Source organism: Spermophilus citellus (assembly GCF_964194105.1).
Source record: "Spermophilus citellus genome assembly, chromosome: 7".
Taxonomy (NCBI): Eukaryota; Metazoa; Chordata; class Mammalia; order Rodentia; family Sciuridae; genus Spermophilus; species Spermophilus citellus.
Window position 1 is genome coordinate 85,116,901 of NC_138188.1, and position 22,990 is coordinate 85,139,890.

The window sequence follows — 22,990 nt, forward strand, 5'->3', positions numbered from 1 at the left end:
ATTATTCATCCTGTTCCCCTTTGAATTAAAGTTTCATCCTGCTATTGCTCTAGAAAAACTCTCCATGCCCTTTCAGGACAACACTTCTGCAGTCACTTTATCTTTAAATGCTAACAAAAGAACTGGGCTAGGTGTTTCTGAGCTCTGAATGACAGGAATCATGTCCCTTAAGCCTACTCACACCTTTAATCTTTTAAGCCTACTCATACCTTTAATCTCCTCCCCTCCCTTTGAATGGGGTCAAACACCACAGCTATTGTCCCAGTGATGAGTAGGTATTCAGCAGGAAGACCATCTAGAAGTAACAGTTCCAAGTATAGTCTGTGTACTATCACCTTAAATCACTCATTATTTTTATGGTACCTAATTATGAGCTCCAAAACACTTGAAAATGGTGTTTTCCTTTTGATGTCTCTTCTAGGATACTGACAAGGGGATCTCAATTTTTACCTTATACCCGAAGGGCAGTCTTTTTTGGCTTGGTGATTATACCAAGATCCTACTTATTTTAAATCACAAATACCTCCAGCTCTTGACTTAAACGCCAGTCTGTCACTTGAGTGTACATTCACTACCTAAACCACCTTTGGCCAGTTTCAGTACATATGAAGTTGTTCTACTTTGGGATACTAAAAAGAACTTTGAACTATAATTCTCCTTATACACATACAGTGAAAGTAGCATTAGCTTCTTATAGCTGTTGTAAGGAACTATCATAAACTCAGTGGCTTAAAATGACAAAAGTTGGCCAGGTGCAGTGGTGCATGCCAATAACGCAGTGACCCAGGAGGCTGAGCTAGGAGACCACAAGTTTGAGATTAAATCGCCTTGGGAACAGAAGACCCTGTCTCAAAACTAAGGGCTGGGGATGGACCTCAATGGTAGAACCCACTGGGTTCAATCCCTAGTACCATTAAATTTTTTTTTTCTTTTTTTAAAGAAGGTATGCCATTACCCTTCCCATGTGTAATTTCCTCTCAATAAAATCACATCTGCAAAATCCCTTTTTGCCATCTTAGGTAAGGTTCCAAGGACAGGATGTGTATATTTTTTAGGGGACCATTTTTTTTTTCCTATCAGTATTTTAAAACTTACAAACTTTAAATTTAAAATTCTGTCACTTTGTTTACAAATCAAATTAGTAGAGGACTGGAGTTATTTTGTTATAAACAGAGATCATACAAAATTTACCAAGACAGTTTAGGGAAATTATTACTTTTATAAAAATTTTTTTAACCAAACCAAGTTTCTTGGTTTGGTTAAACTATATGGTCCTCTTGTTTATAGACTGTCTGAAGGAACGTGGCTCTCTTGGCTCTCTGTAAAGCTTTGTTTCACAGTAAAAACGATGAATGCTTTCGGGAAACACCACCATTCACACCAACCAACTTGTACGTGTCTATTTTCAAAGTTAGTTTGAGCTCAGAAGAATGATTATCTAAAACTGTAATAAAAAGCTACCTATCTTACTGTTCAAAGAATACATAAAAAAGCTTGAACGTAATATTTATTTTGTGAATTTACATGTGATGTCATTTACAAAGAAAAAAATACAGACAGATGCAGCTTTCAGTGCAGTTTTCAAATAGTTTCACAACAGGCAATAGTCTGAGAATTTGGAATGACAGTATTGAATGGCACATGCTTCAGTTCCTTTTTTTTTTTCTACCCAACTCCAAGGAGAAAGAAAGGAGAAGAGTAGAAGAAAATGTCAGTGGTAATGTAAATGCAGCCATGCAAATAAAAACTTTTTTTTTAAAGCCAGAGGTCATTCAGAGATGTAGAACATTCCTATAGATACATAAGAAAAAAAAAAAAAAAAAAACACAGCTCTCCAGTTTTCCATTATCCCAATCTTAAATTATGTTAACAATCCCAACTAAAATCTGTTAGCGGCCTCAATATTTTCCAAAGACTGACTTTGGAAGAAGAATCATTTCTAATAGTTTCTAAAAAGATAGCATTTATAGACAAAATCTTTTTGGTTTCAACAGGATAAAGCACCCTTTTAAAGAGGGTAAATGTTCCTTTATTTCCAACAATGTAAACTATAATTAGACTTCATTTCCAGAAAAGTGTAACATAAGGCTTGTTCTTTTACTATATTCAGACTTAAATAAATCCCTCCCTATCTGATATCTAAAACAAAAGACCTGTTAAGAACACAGCCCTTCCCCCACATGAAAGATCCTTTTGCATATAAGGCAAAGGATGGTCTATAAACAACTGGAAATACACTAAAGTGATTCCTAAATAGGGAGGAGTACAGATAAAACCAACAGAACAAAAAATCTGCTGTTAGTATACCTAGTGAAGACCTAGAAATGGGCCATTAGTCCTTAGAGGTTAAGGTTAGCACAATACAAAAAAGCACTCTGTATGTATTCAATGTCTTTGAAAATACTGGCTCAAAATTCCTTAAGCACATGTAGCCATAGCTAAAGCACTATACCTGTCATTTCAAAAAAATACTATGTTTTGAAAAACCAAATAAAAAATCCCCAAAACCCCCACAACTCTTCTGGCTCCAAGACTTACATCCTTTCTGAACTTAGCCATATTTTCTTCACTAGAAAATTTAAGCAAATTAAACACTCCCATAAACACACTCCATGTTTACTTGGGCTATACACATAACCTATACTTTTTTTTAAAAAAGTATGCTTAAAATAGTACTTATTGCAGAAAAAGTTATTGGCAATTATGAACACCCTTCTATTTCAGCTTACCTTTTTTCCTGATCCACTTCTCCATTATAGTCTTCTTGTACAGATTATCAATCAGAATATCTTGACTCCTGCAAAATTTACTGAATGAAAACCAGCTGTTGTAGGCTTTTAAATTTCTCTGCAGAATCAGAGGCATTGTGCATGCTGGCAATGGTTAAAGGATCGCTCGATTTATTGTAATCCCCATTTAAGCTTTCCATCCTTAAAAAAAAAAAAAAATCAACTAAAAAGGATTAATTGAATATAAAAGAAATTATTTATATACGTGTTAATTTAAAAACAACATATTGTAAAACTCATATTATACACACACATATATTTATATATTTAGACAAAATCACCCAGAACATAATCCACCCCCACCCCATTAAAAAAAAAAAAAAAAAACTGAATCAACAAATCAAAGTTTTTATTTGCATGGCCAAATTATTACTATGCAACTTTGTTTTAATATCCCTTTAACAGGTTCTAAGCTTTTGTTGCACAGGGAATAAAAGCTGCAAGACTGTGAACTTCCTTCAACAGCCACGCCCACAACACCTAAACATGAAACAGGTAAAGAATGACAACACCACAAAGGAGAATACTAAGTTCCACCATTCAACACAGTTCATGAGTGTCCTTAGGGTTCAGTTGAAGAGGGGGTAAACTTCTTTTAAAAAGAACGTCAGTCTCCTTTCCCCTTGTTTTATAATGTTGGTGGTTTTAATCCGTATTTCTTTGCAACTTCTGTCTGGGCATGGGCAGCATCGCAAAGTGAATACAGATGAGCCATCTCCATTTCTGATTTGGCCAGGTTAATAGCTTTGTTGAACATGTCAATGGCTTTCTCCATGTTTCCTCTAAAAGAACAAAATGTTTAAAATTCTCATATTAAACAGGCATTTCACAGTATCTAATAAAGTCTATAAGTGCTGCTACATGAAGTCTGACAAACTAAGTTTCAACTATGATTCCAATAAGATAACTTCTTTCATAAAATAAAGAAAAGTGTCTAGTACAATGAAAACACTCAGGGAATGTTAACTACTTTTACGAATACTGTGTGCTTCCATTATACCTCTTACATTGTTTATAGATAAGGGGCTACACTTAAATAATATAGGTTATTTAAAATCATAATTCTGTTTGGTTCCTCAAGTTTTCATGTTTCTGGTGAAACACAGGCTCCTTTAGAAAGCAGGGACCACCTCAGAGAACTGAAGCCTTTCCTTCAGGGGCCTTAACTTTAAAGGTTTATGCAAGCCCACCTTCTTTCTACCTCTTCTCTTACCACCCTAAACCCAATCCCATGCACTTCTACTTCAGTAACAAAGGGACAAACAATCTCCATTCTTTGACTCTGCCACACGCTCATTTCTGCATACAACACTCAGATTATTTATTGCCCATTTGCCTGATTCTGCTCAAATCCTCACCTTTGTAAGGCTTAGTTCAAATACCATATCCTCATGAAAAATATTTTCCCTTCCAAAAACAGGGAATGAGCTGCTTTACCAGCTATGGGCCCATAGTTCTATTTAATTCCATGCATAGATAGACGAATGTGTATTTATTTACATCATAATCTTACTTTCAAGTTCCAGAACCTAGTATTATGGCTGATAATTACTGTTTTTTGAGTAAACAGATGAATATGCTTGGGCAATAAGATAAAACTGACCTCTTAACAGTCTTAAGTGTGGCTAGGCTTTATATAGTTAATGAGAAACAATTGTTATTGTTTTAACTATGTAAATGTGCATACAGGTACGTAATCCAAAAACAAATACTTATAAAGTCTCTAGTTATATTTTTAAGTCACTACAACGTATGCCTATATGATTGATTTATTTTTTTAAAGGGGTCTTTTTTTTTAACAAAATTTTTTTTGTTTAGTTGTTGATAAACCTTTATTTCATTTATTTATATGTGGTGCTGAGAATCGAACCCAGTGCCTCACTATGCCACGCAAGTGCACTACTACTGAGCCACTGTCCCAGACCCTGATAAAAAAAATATTAAAAAAAAGTCTAAGTTGTTGATAGACCTTATCTATTTATTTATATGTAGTGCTGAGAATTGAATACAATGCCTCACATGTGCTAGGCAAGCACTGAGCTACAATCCCAGCCCCAATAGACTTATTTAAAAAAAAAAAAAAACAAACCTTTTTTTAGGAGTTCAGATATTAGATTAACAGCTAGTAGATATGCTAAATACTAGCATAATCAGCAATTTTATTCATTCATTCACATTAGTTTTATTTAAACGTAAAGTAAGATTTACAATGGAATTCTTATTTTTTAATTATAGGTGGACATAAGACCTTTATTTTATTTATTTATTTTTATGTGGTGCTGAGGATTGAACCCAGGGCCTCACACATACTAGGCAAGTGCTCTATCCCTGAGCTAAAATCCCAGCCCTTACAATGGAATTCTTAAAAGAACAATTAACTAAAATTTCACCAAACCACTTGATTAAATAAGGTGTCTCAGCAGGATTTACAAACACCTTAAATGCAAAGTCTTTTTATAGATTCACCTTTCTAAAAAGATTCATAACTTTGCTCAAAAACAATTAAGAACAAATACCCTATTCTAGTAAGAGAATATATTATTCAAATTAACAAATTATAACTATTTACATGCAACTGTCAGTACAGAATGATTCAAAAGAACCACACAATTTATTATTATGTCTCTCTGTAGCAGGAAAAGGATCCCAGGAAGCCAGATGATGGGGAATTAAGAGATACTGTGCAAATTCCTAACCAATAATAGTGACAGGATTAGCAATTCTGGCATCGGTGAAATATGGACTTGAATTTTGTATTTGTTCCTGACTCACTGTGTAACCATGTTAACCTATCTGTCTGGGCATTAGTTTCTGCACTGTTCACCTGAACTCAGGATTTTATATTCTCCATCTTTATAAAGAGCGGGGTATAGATCAATTTAAGTAATATTTGGAAAACACCTCAAGTTCAGTACTTGACCTAAAACAGGGACTCAAATGGAAGGCAACGCCACCATTAAGATGCTGTACTACAATAAGTCCCATGCTTCAACAATTATACCTGTAAACGCAGACCTTTAAAAGCAACTCTGGATATAAAACAAGCAGTTATGGGAAGTTAAGAGTTGGAAAAAAATAATTTGATACAACCCCAATTTGAAAGAAAACTCATGGGGGTTCAGAAGATGTTGCAACTTGCCTACTTGTTTGTTCCTTGTCTGCTGTTTTGTAGAATACAGATCTCATGGCAATCTGGCTATCAATCTTTCTTGTTCTATATTCCCTAAAATATTAGCACATTACATGTGTTCTTTTTTTTCCTTCCAACATGAATCAGGTGAAAAGAGGAAAGAATACACTACAGATATTAGAGGAAGACTTAGTTTCTGTTTCTAATGCATAAATTTAACTTATACAACTTTTACAAGTGTGATTTTTAATTTTAAAAAATGATAAAATGAGGCAATTGAAAGTTACATAGTTTCAAAGGAAGCTTGCATCAATAGGCATAACTACATGTATGTAATGAGAACAACAAGGTATCCTATGGAGCTGCCAAAAACTTGCTAAGAAGAGACTCTAGAATTACCTTTGCACTTCAATAGTTCCCATGGTTTCATATGCAAAATCACATTTGTTATCAATTTCAATAGCTTTGCTGATAAGCTCCAAACCTCTATCCAAATCTTGTTTCCACTGAAGCTGAAGTAAACTGCAAATGCAAAAAAGCAGTCATGTGACCATGGCTCAGTATCAACAGAAACACAAATGTATTACACAATTTCCATCCTCAATAAATTTTATTTTGACTTATAAATAAAAACTACTCAAAGCAGTACATAATCAGCATCACATTGTGTGTGGATTTTTTCCCAACCCATTACTGCTTTTATAGTCTAAGTTCCTTATTAAAGAGAAAAAACAAAAACAAAATACATCTGGGCTAGGGGTATAGCTCAGCAGTAGAGCCTGAGCTTGTTAAGGCCCTGGATTCAATTCCCAGCACCATCACAACAACACACACACATAACACAATAGTATCCAATGGTCTGGGATCCATTATTATTATTTTGTACCAAAGGATTGAACCCAGGGGTGCTTAACCACTGAACCACATCCCCAGCCCTTTCCTATATTTTATTAGGGACAGGGTCTCACTGAGTTGCTTAGGGCCTTGCTAAATTGCTGAGGCTGGGCTTGAACTCTCATTCCTCCTGCTTCAGCCTCCCAAGTCGCTGGGATTACAGATGTGTGCCACCACGCCTGGCTTGGGATCCATTATTGACTTGCCTTGCATTCCTTCTTAATTTTTACATTTTTAAGCGAGGTTTCTTTTTTCTTTTTAGTATTTATTTTTTAGTTTTAGGTAGACACAATATCTTTATTTTTATGTGGTACTGAGGATAGAACCCAGTGCCTCATGCATGCTAGACAAGCACTCTACCACTGAACCACAACCCCAGCCTGAAGTTTCTTATATTTAAGTACACAAGGATAGAAATGCACACTCTGTATTTTTCCTATTTTGATATAAGTAATGTTTGACAGGATGCTTTGAAGTAAAATTGAAACCCTTAACCTAGGGTAAAAAATAGGACATTTATTAATTTTATATAAGAATGAAACAGCATTTATAAGTGTTAGGAAACTGGTTGATGAACTCACAGATACCACAGTCCCATTCCTCAAAGGCCAAAAGAAACCCACTTTATTACAATGAAGGAGAAATTTAGTATCTTATTGGAACAAACAGAACCACAAAAATACATACCCTTTATGAACATATGTTGTGGCATTATCTGGTTCCAAATCAATACATTTATCATACATTTCATCAGCTTTACCAAATTGCTGTTGATCTGTTAATGCCTATGTGAGGAGATACTTCAGTTATATTAAAGAAACTGTTAACCTAAACAGTTAAGAGTATATTGCTTATTATTATTAATATTTACTTCATTATCCATTCATTACCAAATTATGTTTTAAATAATTGTTATTTAAACTGAATTAAATTTTACACCTTAATTACTGGAGTTTCTAGGTGGCACTGGTATAAATATGAAATCTTAACTGTCCTCTCATTTTTCAAAGTAGTTATATATAACCAGATAATTTGGGAAATTGTGGAATAAGAAAATCCCACTCTGAGTGACAGTTCTAATATTACAATCTCACAAGTATGTTTGTCTGCTTACTCATAATTTATTATAATATATATCTTAAGGGCAATACTCACTTGGAAGGATAAGTTAATAAGTTAACCTGTATGTGTTAACTGTTAGTCATTCCTTAAAAGATGACTGATAATAAAAGCAGACATCAAGTAATTTGAGGGTGGGGGGGATGGGACACTATGGGTAGAGGGATGCTCTACCACTGAGCTACAACCCCAGTCCTTTTTTTTTTTTAATTTTTTTTTATTGGTTGTTCACAACATTACAAAGCTCTTGACATATCATATTTCATACATTAGATTGAAGTGGGTTATGAACCCCCAATTTTACCCCAAATGCAGATTGCAGAATCACGTCGGTTACACATCCACAATTTTACATAATGCCCTATTAGTAATTGTTGTATTCTGCTACCTTTCCTATCCCCTACTATCCCCCCTCCCCTACCCTCTTCTCTCTCTACCCCATCTACTGTAATTCATTTCTCTCCTTGTTTATTTTCCCATTCCCCTCACAACCTCTTATATGTAATTTTGTATAGCAATGAGGGTCTCCCTTCATTTCCATGCAATTTCCCTTTTCTCTCCCTTTCCCTCCCATCTCATGTCTCTGTTTAATGTTAATCTTTTCTTCCTACTCTTCCTCCCTGCTCTGTTCATAGTTGCTCTCATTATATCAAAGAAGACATTTGGTATTTGTTTTTTAGGGATTGGCTAGCTTCACTAAGCATAATCTGCTCTAGTGCCATCCATTTCCCTGCAAATTCTATGATTTTGTCACTTTTTATTGCTGCATAGTACTCCATTGTGTATAGATGCCACATTTTTTTTATCCATTCATCTATTGAAGGGCATCTGGGTTGGTTCCACAGTCTAGCTATTGTGAATTGTGCTGCTATGAACATCGATGTGGCAGTATCCCTGTAGCATGCTCTTTTAAGGTCTTCAGGGAATAGTCTGAGAAGGGCAATAGCAGGGTCAAATGGTGGTTCCATTCCCATCTTTCCCAGGAATCTCCAAACTGCTTTCCAAATTGGCCGCACCAATTTGCAGTCCCACCAGCAATGTACAAGTGTACCCTTTTCTCCACATCCTCGCCAGCACTTGTTGTTGTTTGACTTCATAGTGGCTGCCAATCTTACTGGAGTGAGATGGTATCTTAGGGTGGTTTTGATTTGCATTTCTCTGACTGCTAGAGATACAACCCCAGTCCTTTATATTTTTTATTTTGACATATGGTCTCAATAAATTGCCTAGATTGGCCTTGAACTTTTTGATCCTCCTTATCTAAGCCTCCCAAGTAGCTAGGATTATAGGCAAGCACCAATGCACCAGTAATCAGGTACTTTTACACAAATTTCATGGCAAAAATAGATTATATGGATACCAGATCATGCTCAGAACTTTCAGAGTTCTTAGTGTTTAAGCCCAAGTCTTGAGGATTAAAAACAGTTAATGTATTTAATTATATTTGTGGAACTACTGGAAGTAGGACTTATATTTAAATATATGTGTATATGTATAAAAGTTACATTACATTTAACTATATAAATAAAAAATTTAAAATTTCAGCGCAAATACATTGTCATAATGCGTATGCTAATAAGACAGTTCATATAAGTCAAATCAAACCAATTTTGAAGGTGTAACACCGAAAGGGAATGTGCAAGTAAGAAAAGCTCTGCAGAAGCAGGGCATGGTAGCACACACTGTAATCCCAGTGACTCAGGAGATTGAGGAAAGATCACAAATTTGAGGACAGTACTGGTAACTTATTCGGATCCTATCTCAAAGTAACAAATGGTTGAGGGTGTGTATCTTGGTAGAACACCCCTGGGTTCAAACCCCAGAACCACAAAATAAATAGATAAATATTAAAAAAAAAAAAAACTTTGCAGAAAAGTTGTTGATAGTATTGGTTTCTTTTTAAGCTACTCAGTGGCCTTTGCTACCTCTTAGCTCCTCATAGAAATCTGCACCCAAAAAAGCCCTTCTAAATTCCATGATGGTAGTGACACTTTCTGGTCTGTTACTAATTAAGGTATAACCCCCAGTATACCCAATTAATACAAATGTCATCTGATAAAAATGTTCAATGGCCTTATTTGAACTTTGACACATTCTATAAAATTTTTATATGTAACTAGCAACCAATGTTTCATATTTTATTATCCCAGGAACTATAAAGAACTATGACTAAGAAATAACATTATTTCAAACTGAGGTTAAATAACTTCTGGATTGTTTCATATCCCATAATTTCAATCCTGATAATGCAGCGATGTGAAGGTCCCTCCCTAAATTTCCTTATAACCTGCCTCAAGACAGCATGAAGAAAACTAAAACTAAAATAGGCCACCCCTAAGAATGGCTGGGGGGGGGGAACTTAAAGAGAAAAAAGAATGGTGTAGGGAGAGGAATCTATCAGGGTTATTAATTTTTAAATGTTTTTTTTTGTTCTGTGATGTTTGTGGGGAAATAAACTCCAACATTTTTTGTAATAAAAAGAGTCAGAAAATCTATAGACTGATGAGGATTGCCAGTTTATGCAGATACCAAAATCAATTTACAACTTGAAAGACTCAGAGGGGGCAAAGTATAACTGAAGCATTAAGAAGCTCATCATTTTTATTGAAAAAGGTGATTTGAAAATTATTAATTTTTCAAACAAAACAAAACAAAAAAACTACCCTGCATTCATTTCAAAAGAGATAAAACAATCATAATATTTTGAATACTTCAGGTTAATAAGCCTTAGGATGTTCACTCAGAGAAGAAAGACACTCATAACTTCTTGTTTTAGCAATCATTGTGAGCATATTACATAATAATGCACAGAACCCTGGATACAAATCTATTTCAATAAATAAATACTGTTAATACTATTATTTATTTTCAAGTCATCTTAAACCAAGATAATAGATGTTGCTAAAAGGGTAATACGAATTTTCCCAATTGTCAAATGATTCTGCCTATTTCCAAGTTACTAAGTATTGAATGCAATTTATATTTAGTGATTTATACCATAAAAATATGCTGTGAAACATTTGTAGCATTTATGTTTTACTGCTCTAGCCATATGCCATCAAATTCATATGCTTGCTCTATTCTTTCTTGTCAGTTCAGAACCTGTTTTTAAGTCATGTTCCATTGAATGACTCATAAATTAAAGACATTTGTAAAAAAACAGCAAAGAAAAAAAATTATTAATTTTTCAATTTCAGACTCAACTAAAAGGTTAAATTCAAGTTTAAATTCTACTTTTCATAGCTTCAGTCCTATAACAATAAAGCATCAAAAATTTTAGACAAACCAAAAAGAAATTAAAATAAGCCATAAAATTAAATTAAAAAGCCTAGCTAACCATTTAAAAGGACAATGATTAAACAACAAGAAAATTCTTCCTATGCTGGGTACAGTGGAAGGTGCCTGTAATCACAGCACTTAGGAGAATCACTTGAGCTCAAAACTCCAAGGTAGCCTTAAAATACCCAGCCTGGGTAAAAAAGTCAAGGAAAAATAAAACACCTCTCCATGAATATTTTCCCCATCCAATTACAAACAATAAATTTTCCTAAGGTAATTATTTTTTATGAATCAGATCCAAATGAAAACACAAAAGAAATGTTTGCCATAAACTTCACCACACTATGAGTTTAGGGTCATGTTTTCTCACCTCTGCAACATCTTAGCCTCTCCTCAGTGAATTAGACAATCCTGGGGGCCATGAGAAACAGCAAAAAGCTGCAATCAGGTAGCACTTTTTTCCATACTGAGATTCAGCATACAAATGCAGTTCTTTAAAAATATGTTGTTGAAAAATCACATTTACCTGAGCATACAGTGCATAGCCTTCAGCACACCTTGGAAATTTCTTTATGACCTCTTCAAAACCTTTCATAGCTGCCTGGATTTGTGAAGAATTGTTTCCTGTATATGCCTGGCGATACTGTTTAAAACAACCAAAACATATCTGTCAAACCAAGAATTCAACAACTTCTAGAACATATTATAGAAAACACAAAATTACATAATTCTTTCCAGAAAAGCAGGTGATTTGTTGTAATTTGTTGTGTCCAAAGGGTTTCAAGGAAATATCACAGCAGCAGGGAACCAAAGACCTAGCCTCAAATTTGGCAATTACAGGTTTGTGCCAGTGTGCCCAGCTACATGGAGGATTTTTTTTTTTTTGGGGGGGGGGGAGTACCAGGGATTGAATTCAGGAACACTTGACCACAGAGCCACACCCCCAGCCCTATTTTGTATTTTATTTAGAGTAGGGTCTCACTGAGTTGCTTAGTGCCTCACTCTTGCTGAGGCAGGCTTTGAACTCATGATCCTCCTGCCTCAGCCTCCTGAGCCGCTGGGATTATGTGTGCACCACCGTGCCCGGCAACATGGGGAATTTTTAACTTGATAAATTTTGTCTCATTTTTCATCTATGAGTGTGTTTATGTTGTAAATGCAATTTCTTTTTTTAAAAGGAAAATTCTTTTAGGACTCTGGTTACTTAATTTTAATAAATTCACCTTTTCAGTTTTGTGTTTCTGAGTGTCAAGGAACAGCTCTATAAAGGAAGAACGAAGACAACAGTTATGTGGTCATGATTATAAACTATTTCCTCAAAATGCTTTTTTTTCCTATGCTGTTCTATTCTAGAAAAGCAGACCAGTTCTGTTTAGGACAGCATAAACCCAGGATCAAATATCTGTCAAGATAAACTCAAAACACCTAGAGAAATACAGGAGGTATATATGAGTTAACATATATGCTTATTAGTATTCTGTACCCCCTGTAGTCATCCTTTGGGTGAAAAACAGATTTTTCTGAAAGACAATGAGATACTCATTTCTGTTGACCCTGCAAATAAAAATAATTAGGAATTACAAAACAAAGTAGTACTTACCAATGCAAAACATTTCTGAGCTTGTGCCAGAGCAGACTCAGGTCTTAATCTAATACATTCATCAAAATCTGCCACTGCTTCTTCAACTTGATCAAGCAGTATTTTCAGCTAGGGAAAAAATACATAAATGCAATTCAAAATAATAAAACTAAATATCAATAGGTACCCAGTGTCTCTTCTGTTATCATAGCTAATATTCAGTATGTAGTAATTATTCAATACTGAATTAATTTGTAGAAACAATAAACTAACCTATAATTAAGACAAATGTTCAAGATGAATTAAGTAAAGGCCAATTCAAATTGTAAACTATTATAATTTTTTTTCACAGCTATTGGAAATGATGTAAGAAAATCAAGAAATTCTCAAAACTGGTTACCAATAACTCAATCTATAGATCAGAACTCTAGGTAAGAAACAAATTTACCTGTCCTCGGTGGTGATAAACATCTGCATTCTGAGGATCAATGTCAGCAGCCATGTTAAAATCCTGAGTAGACAGCAAAGGCTGCTGCTGTTGCATGTACATGCTGCCTCTTTTGATGAGGGCGTTTGCTCGAAGCTATGGACCCAAAAGAAAAGGTTCATCATTACTCCCCCCCGCCACACAATTTAGTTGTTTTAAAAAACAAACTGATGGAATTTACATGCTATAAAGGTCATCCCTTTAAAGTGTACATGTCAACAGTTGTTTTTAGTATCACTTTAGTTGTTTTTAGTATCACTATCACTAGACTGTGCATGGATCATTCAGAATATTCCATCATCCCCCTCCCCCACCAAAAAAACTCCATACACATTAACAGCCACTCCATTCTCTCCTACTCTCTATCCCTTGAAAAAAACCACTCATCTCCTTTTCATTTCTATGGACTTGCATATTCTGGATGTTTCATATATAACGTGGTCTTTTTTTTTTTTTTGTACTGCTTCTTTCATTTAGCAAATGCTTTTAAAGTTCATGTGTGTCATAGCATATATTATCCATCCTTTTTTTATGGCTGAATAACATTTCATTGTAAAGATATATCACGTTTTATTTATCCATTCATCACTTGATGGACACGGGGGTTCCTTCTATCTTTAGTTATCATGAATAACAATGCTATGAACATTCATGGATACATTTGGTATATACTGAGGAGTGAAATTGTTGGATTACATGGTAACTGTATATTTAACTTTTTAAGAAACTGGCAAAAAGGTTCTACCATTTTACATTCTCACCAGCAACAGAAGGTTTCAATTTTTCTACATCCTTACCAATGCTATTATCCATCTTTTTGACTTACATCCTATCGTCTGTTTTTACTATATAGCTATCCAAGTAGGAATGAAGTGACATCTCATTTTGGTCCCCTCATCACCATTCTGGAGACTGAACCCAGGACTTCGTACAGGCAAGTGCTCTACCATTGAGCCTTTTTTTTTTTTTTTAAACCCCTACCCATACCCCTTAATTTGAGAAAGGGTCTCAATAAGTTGTTCAAGTTAGCCTGGAACGTCCCTGCCTCAGCCTCCCAAACAGCTAGGATTACAGCTATTTGCCAATATGCCCAGCTCTCATTGTGCTTTTGATTTACATTTTCCTAATAACTACTGATGGCAAGCATATATATTTTCATGTTATTACTAGCCATTACAAGCCCTTACCAGATAAATAATCTATGAGTGTTTTCTCCCATTCTATGGAAGGTGTTTTTCTCTTTTTTAATGGTGTCTTTTTTATACAAAAGTTTTTAAAAAAATTTTAATTAGAGCAGTATAATTATACACAGTATTTGGGTTCATTGATAAAATTATATATACAAGGAATCTGGTTTCAATTCCCACTCCCCCCTTTTCCCCTTTCTCTCCCTCCCTATTTTCTCTCCTCAACTCTAATCTTTTCAATCCTTTATTTTTTTACTAATGCTTTCTACATAAACATAAAGGTGAAATTTCCTTTGTACCTTTACATGTGACTATAACATGATTTTGTTAAATACATTCCAAATTTCTTCCCCTTTCCCTTCCTTCCTCCTTCCCTCTTGTTCTCTTCCTTCTATTCCACTGATATCCCCCTATATCTTGATATCGATCTCATCTCCAACTGTCTTCTTTCCCTTATTTTGCTCTAGCTTCCATGCATCAAGAAAACATTCAACCCTTGATTTTCTGAGCCTGGCTTATTTCGCTTAGCATAGTTATCTCCATTCCTATCCATTTACCAGCAAATGCCATTATTTCATTCTTCTTTGTGGCTGAGTAAAACTCTATTGTCAAACATAAAAGTTTTTAATTTTGATGAAGTCCAGTTATCTTTTTTTTGGCTATTTGTACTTTCAGTGTCATATTTCAGGAACCCCTGCCTAATAGTATTATAATAAGCATTTACTCATCTGTTTTCTTCTAAGAGTTTTATATTCTAAGCTCTTACATTTGGAAATCTGATCCATTCTGGGTTAATTTTATACATGGCATATAGCAGACATCTTTACTACTTGCTGTTAATTAAAAGTTCTGATTAAAAAAACAAATAGGGGCTAGGGATATAGCTCAGTTATATCAAGGTAGAGTGCTTGCCTCGCATGCACAAGGCCCTGGGTTCAATCCCCAGCACTAAAAAAATAAAAAAATTTTTGTTCAAAGCAACACTATGTAGGTCAATTACATGTATATATAAAATGAGAATGGCCCCCCACATTCTTTAAAAAAAAAAAAGTTTAATGCCCTGTTTCAAAAAAATAAAAAGGGGCTGGGGATGTAGGTCAGTGGTAAAACACCCCTGGGTTCAATCTCCAGTACCAAAAACAAACAAACAAACAAACAAAACCCAAAGAAATAATAGATCACAAGTCTTCACAAATATCAGCAGGAAATACATTAGGAAGTTATCGTCAACTATAAAATCTAATTTTGAAACTTTTACAAATTTTAAGCTTTAAAAACAACTTTTATATTCCCCAATATATGAATGATTCATTTGGAAGTGAAAGAAACTACTGAATTCACTTAATTCAATGAAGAAACAGGCTACAGAGATTATAACACTAAGAAGGAATGTAGCTAACAGTTGGCTAAGTTGTGTCTTGTAGCACTAAGTAAAAGAATCATGTAATTCAAGATATCCCCATCTTAATTATGAAAATTATCACAAACACATTAAGAACACTTGGAAAATGAAAAGCTATCCCAACCACACAACTACAAAAAATTTCAGTATAGGTATATATCACATTTTTAGAATCATTATTTCCTTCCTATAACACAAAATATATTGTAGTTTTAGAACCTGTTTTTTTTTTCTTCCTATAACAAAACCTTTCTTCTTATTTGTTTAGTCTCATTAAACATGTTTATAATCTGGTATTATGGATCTCAAGCTACCTACAGTAGTACCAATAACATTGCTACATTATCCTTATCATTACCCAAACATAGTCCAATATAGTAGGAAATAGCTACAATGGGAAGCTGAAACTACTAGATGTTACAAAAAAAAAATTACTTTCCTAGTTGAAGATACATATTATTAATATTTATCTTTTAGATTCACTACTCCTATTTTTTCAGCATTAGGTATAATTTCATCTGAAGCAAAAATACCCTTTTGGAGAATGACAAGTAAAATGCTAAAATAGCTGGCAAAATATCTATAAGAGCATCATTTCTATTTATTAAAATTTTCACATGCACATGCAGCTCAAAATGTACCTTCACATTAGCTTCTTTCAAACTGATGACCTTATCTAAATCAGGTTTGGCTGCATTGGCATTGCCAATAAGCAGGTAGAAGGTAGCCCGGAGTAATAATGCTTCTGCCATGTATTTGCCTTGAGCTTCTATTTCTTTTGAGCATTCACTTATGATTTTGTCATAGTTTTCTTCTTCCATGTACTGTTTGGCTTTTAAATATCCAGAACTGAAGATGAAAACAAACAGAGGTAATGATTTACTATGAAAGGACCAAATGCTAAAATCTTGCCACATTTACCACACCTATGTTAAGTAATTATCTACATTGCCTTAAGAAGTTAATCAACCAGTGTGGAACTGGAGTTGGAAGGTAGAAGTTAAATGAATTAGGATTCATGAGGCAAAATGAGTTTTTCCTGATGGCTTAGTTGGCTGTTAAAAAGAACCTGCAGAGTCAATGGCAGAATTCTGAAGTTAACATCTTGGCTTAGATACATCAAAAGATGAGCTAATCAAAGACACAGACTGGTCTGTAAGGATCCTGGCTTATTTTCCTTCCTGTCTGGCACATTGATAACACTCAACAGTTGTTTAATGCCTAACAGAGGAACAGAGAAATAGGAAATAATCAAATGAGTTTACTATCATAGAAGCCAAGGTAAGAAGTATTATCAGAGCCGGGCTTTGTAAAGATCACTGTTTTGTGGAGCACAGACTGAAAAAGGGAACAAGATTGAAGACAGGTAATTACTAATGGACTCCTCTTACAGAAGATTCATGTGTTACCTAAAAGAATAGACCTAGAGTTATTAACTGGACTTATTAAAGAAGAAAATTTAAAGGAAGACTCTCCTATCAAATAGGACTTTAAAAACCATACTTTGAATTCTAATCTTACCATGGGCTGGTGATATGCGATACAATACTCTTGTATGATTCTATGCAGTGGCAGCAAGCCAGTTTCCAGTGAGCCATGGGATCATGAGGACAAAACCAATACTCTACAGCGTACTATGTTGCTCAGTTATAATACACAGTAGCTTAGGTATAGTAAAATACATTTGACTTTTGGTATTTTCAACCTTTGACATGTTTATTGGAATATAACTCCATTAAGTCAAGGAACATCTGTATAAGACAGTATAAATTATATTTTCTCATTGCAGTTGTTATATTAGGTATAAAGAAAACTGGCATGCAACTTAAAAGTTATATCAATTAAAATATTTTAACTTTGCACTAACATTTTCTATAATCACATTCTAATAGTTCTTAAACTCTCTTTTATTCTTTGGGTCACTGGGCTAACAAACAGAAACAAATCAAAAGTAAAAAGTTACTCCTTGTTGAGAACTGAAGCGCTAAGTATATACAATCATGATCTCTAAACCCCTGCAAGATAACTATTACTAGCTTCATTTAAAAGATGATGAAGCTAAGGCTACGAGTCAAACAGAATTTAGAAATTTGAGGACAAATCCAGTTAAGTGTTCTGATGGAGAACTAGCTATGTCCTGTCATCTCTCAATATAGCTCTTAAAATAATTAATTTCACTTAGTTTTTATGAATGAAAGACTATTTCCTTACCAGAAGAGGAAATTATTTATATCAATGTCACCAGAGATATCAGTTATCTCAAACATTTATTTCCCAACTATGATTTTTAAAAGAACATATATCAATTAATATTTGTACATCTAAAAAGTGGCAACAACAATAGAAAAAGTGGGAGATAAAGATCAAAAACAATCTGCTTTCCAAACCCTCTAATGCTTTAGATGCAAAAATCCAGTTATATTTTACTACTTGAACAATACTGCTCTTCCATCCAAAATCATTTAAAAATGTCATGTTGGTACTAATACTGTGCCTTCTCTTAGAGGAGAATCAGATTTCACTGCAAAACACAAGTGATAAATAATGAATGGGAAGCAGGCTAGATGGCATAAACTACCTTATATGGCTAGATCTCCAGTTGTAAACATAGCATCATGTGCTTTGGTTTTAGCTCTCTATAAGATCAATCATCAGAAGTCTAAAAAATGGTAATTTCCTGGGCAAGCAGAAAAAACCTTGAAGAAATTTACTCCTTAAGCACTCCTAAGCACCTCACAACATATAAACTAAAAATAACCTGGCTCTAACATTTGGGTGTTGAGCTACACGATAATTTTCAAATTTGTGCCTCTATTCAAACCACCTGACTTGAGAATATCACAAAGGACTTAAAAGCAGGTTAGTCATGGCAGTAAAAAGTTGAGCCACCAGAAAAGTAACACACACACAGTAGAAAGAGAAGTATTTTTACAATAATAATGATAATATAGACTTTTTTAGATTATCTATCCATATCTATGGATATTATTTATTTTTTTTTTTAGGTGACTGAACCCATTTAAGCTCAAGGATAAGTACATGGCACCAAAAAAGCTGTTCAGTAGACACCATGCTTAATATACTTACTTTTCTTTTACTTCTAACGCTTCTCCTTCCTTGTCTTTATCTTCATCAGATTTCTCTCCTTTCAGCATGGGCTGAGAAATGATATCATCAGTGAAAGAACTGAAGTAAGATTTGATAAACTGTGGAGATGGCATCAGAGGTTCACGATTCTGAAATTTAACCATGTTTTAAACTTATTGAAATGAGAAAACACTAATCAAGAAAAAGGATACACACAGCAGAACACTAAGAATAACTGTTACAAAAAATGTTAAAATCCATTTACCATGGGCTTTCCTCTGAAGATTTCCATTACTGGCAAAAACCACTGAAAGTCATATTGCATCTAAAAAAATGGTAATTTCCTGGGCACATTTCCTATATTATTTATTTTTGGCATAGCTACTTGATTCATAATTTTTTGAGTTCTTATTTCTCCTTATGAAGCATAATTTTTGAAAGTTTTAACTAAAGATGAAGTAACATAGCCAAAGAGCTCTATTAAGATTTATTATATTTGTTTTGTGGTATTGAGGATTGAATCTGGGGTGTCTGCCAGACATTTTTGAGACAGGATCTCCCTAAGTTGCCAATGCTGATCTCAAACTTGCATTCTTCCTGATTCAGTCTCCTAAATGGCTAGGCTTACAGGTGTGTGCCATCAGAACCCAGCCCTCCATAAGATATTTTTTGGACTTTTTTCAAAATTGAACCCAACAGGTTTAAAATGAAAATATGATATTTAATTTTTATGTATAACAAATGTCATCATTATTATCTTGGTAGATTTTAATGTCTTTGTATTTAAAGAGGAAAAAAGGAATCTGGCTTTGTAAGTAAATTATCTAATCTCAGATAAGTGTAGGATAGAAGAAAACTGAAAAAGAAATCTAAGGGGGACCTCATTGCTACAATTGTGCTATGAATGTGTCCCCAGTGCAACACTGTTGGGAGTTTGGACTTTATAAGAAGTGATTAAGTTATGAGGCTTCTATCCTCAAGAATGGATTATTATCATTATTTGAGAAGTGGGTTAGTTATCAAAATAGCGGATTCCTTATAAAAAAAAAAATCAACTCTTGTACCTCTATAGAATGACACAGCACAAAGACACTTACAGATGCCAGCACCTTGATACTGAACTGAACTTCCTAGCCTCCAGAACTATAAGAAACAAATTACTTTCTTAATTACCCAATCTGTGGTATTCTGTTATAGTACTACAAAAACACCTGTATTTATCTTCCTGCTTTCCCTGGGAAGAGATTCAATTTGTCTTAGAGTAAAACAAAAAAAGATTTTGAATCAAAGGGATCACTTATCAAGTGACAAATATGCCTCACTTCAACATTTCACTAAAGACAGATCTGAGAAGAAATATATAGTGGCAATCATTTATCACTTTATGGGAAAAGCTTAAATAGAAATGTAAATAGCATTTACTGGAAATTGGGTAAATTACTAAGTCTTTTAGTTTCCCATTTTAGCTTAGAAATGAGGCTACCACCTCCCTGCTTTCCACACGTGGTTAAAATTTTAAAATAAAAATACTATTCTATAAGCAATGGACTTAACTATCACAGGAAAAAAGGATAAAAATTCTGCCACTTATTAGTTACACGACCTCATTCATGTCATTAACCCTCTAGTTCTCATCTCTAAAATCACAATTGAAATACTTCCCATATTTATTTTATAGGGTTGTTAAAAAAATCAAAATAATATGAAAAGTATTCTGCGATTTACAAAGTAGCATATAAAGTGATTAAAAAATATGTGAAAATCAATATGTAACCTATGCAAATAGAGGTTATTTGTATTTTCTTAGCACTTTTGCAAACCAACTAGTCTACTCAAAAGTGACATTCTGTAAACATATACAAATAAACTAGATTCCTTCAAGTCTCAATTATGAGACCCTAATATGATGTTTCACAAAGTGTCTTTGAGGAATACCAGCCTTATAAGATATTCAAGGAAAAAAAGTTCCATAGTTTTAAGAGACCGAGACCTATTAGTTATATTCTTCTTATACTTTCACAACACATTTTAGTATATTCAAGTCCTAAAGTGAAGAAACCTGTTTTAAACTGTGTAATTCCACTAACATTTAGAGATGAAAATCACACACACACACACACACACACACACACACACACACACACGTATATGTACTGAATCTTTTGCTACTCTCCTAGAACTCTACTTACTTCTTCCCTTGGCCACTTAGCTACAACAGGTCTTTTACACTTAGTAACAGTCTCTCTCACTAAATTGTAATTCTATAAGGTAAGGGACCCTATTCCTCCAGCATAGAACTTTAATAACTATTTGTTGAATTAAATAAACTATTTCTTTAAAAGCCACGTAATAAATAGAGGTGGACTCCAATGTTCTCCAAGTATAGCACTCAATAAAGTCTATAGTACAACTGAAAAAGGATATACCATAAACTCAAGCTCAAGGGAAAAAAAAAGAAATATAATCCAGTTACAATTTCAGTTGTTACCCTTATCACCATGCCTAAATTCAAGTAGCATAAATTAAAAATTACCCTTTATAATGTATTACCCCCCCCCCCCACACACACACACCACCACCACTACCCAACTCAGATTAACTTACTTTGTATTTTTCTTTGGCTTTCTCTTTTCCAAGAAGTTTAAGAACTTTATCAGCTAAGAGCATGCTTTGTTGATTTTGGAACCCTTCTAATATACATACAGCAGTGACATCTAAAAGTGATCGAAACATAAGTATTAGTATGAAATCACTGCAATTTACAAGATTGGTGGTTCCTTAACCATTCAAAATATTCAAAAACAATGGCTGTCCCTTCTCTTTTTGAACTCAATTTTCTCACAATTCTACATCTTTGCTTCTCTGATCAGTCTGTTGTTACATTCCCTTGATAACTTTGGCTAGGGACAATGTCTTTCTTTTTCTTATCCCTTTTCTTCTAAAACTCCAATTTAGGTTACCCCTTTCTAAACCAACACTCCTATCAAATGTCACAATACTAGAAAACCTCAAATTTTGCTAAAATGTTCTCTAAAGCATTTGCATTTGATAATGCAGACCTTTAAAAAAAATGAGCCTTTTAAAATGTTACTTTGGTCTGATGACAAAGTGATAGGTGTGCTTTCCATTTGTGAGATCCTGGGTTGGATCCCCAACATGTGGGGGAAGAGATCTTTATAACAACACTAATTATGGCTAAATCTTATTGATGTTTTAAAAGCAAATCTGAACATGTAGCAGAAAGCACTTTTATGCTGTAGATATTACACTCTGGTTTTAAGCTTCACGTCACCTAGAAAAATGTACTTTAAAAGTCAGTGTTCTATTATTTTAATTGCAGTTTTGGAAGCAGAAAAGGCCAATTAAAGGCAGTAGAACATTTATAACATTTATTAAGAATAACAAATTCACTTGAATGTTTTGTACCAGTTACATAATTTGCAATTGGGCATAAGATGTCTGAAAATATGAAGGACAAAAAAAGTGTTTTCTCTAAGACTCAAGTAATTTCATATTTATATAGGATATTAACTGAAAATATGTAGAATCTTAGAAACACTACCACTTGCTAAAACCTTTTTTCTAGTTTTCTTACTCATGGAGTTACACCAATCCTTACTAAATGCCAAACTTAAAATGTGTGGTGTATAAGCTCCAAATTTTAATACCCATTTAACACCATAGTTGAGAACAAAGATAATATTTAAATATCAGCAATTTCAATTTAAACTAAAAAACAATTGGGGAAAAATTTAACTTTTTATTAAAGAGAATTAACTGATTTATCTGCTCACAAGATAAAGTTTCATATATATTTACTAATGACCACAACATCTCTAGTAATTTTTATATGTAAAAACAAAAACATCCTTACCTTCTAAACATTCCTTCTTATTGTCTAACTTTTCATGGGCTTTTGCACGTCTGAAGAGAGCTTTCACATATTTGGGATTAAGTTCAACAGCCTTTGTACAATCTTCGGCCACCTCTTTCCATTTTTGCTATAATTTAAAATATTGATAAGAATTGAAATTATC

The 22,990-nt window shown here is 33.9% G+C and overlaps 1 protein-coding gene across 2 annotated transcripts in view; it reads right to left on the minus strand.

Annotated features, from left to right (window-relative positions):
• Window positions 1-3,121: 3,121 nt before the first annotated feature.
• The window catches only part of TOMM70 (translocase of outer mitochondrial membrane 70), a 32,944-nt gene continuing 13,075 nt past the window's right edge, over window positions 3,122-22,990 (minus strand). Inside the window, exons 3-12 of one of the 2 annotated variants that reach the window (XM_081301580.1) lie at window positions 22,828-22,954; window positions 21,558-21,667; window positions 18,954-19,102; window positions 16,508-16,715; window positions 13,239-13,373; window positions 12,812-12,919; window positions 11,738-11,854; window positions 7,501-7,598; window positions 6,319-6,441; window positions 3,122-3,571 (exon numbers count right to left, since the gene is read on the minus strand). In XM_081301580.1, the coding sequence (XP_081157706.1) occupies window positions 3,418-3,571; window positions 6,319-6,441; window positions 7,501-7,598; window positions 11,738-11,854; window positions 12,812-12,919; window positions 13,239-13,373; window positions 16,508-16,715; window positions 18,954-19,102; window positions 21,558-21,667; window positions 22,828-22,954 (1,329 nt within the window). In that variant the 3' untranslated portion in view covers window positions 3,122-3,417. The remainder of the gene's footprint in view (window positions 3,572-6,318; window positions 6,442-7,500; window positions 7,599-11,737; window positions 11,855-12,811; window positions 12,920-13,238; window positions 13,374-16,507; window positions 16,716-18,953; window positions 19,103-21,557; window positions 21,668-22,827; window positions 22,955-22,990) is intronic. The other variant, XR_014022989.1, reaches the window with a different exon arrangement.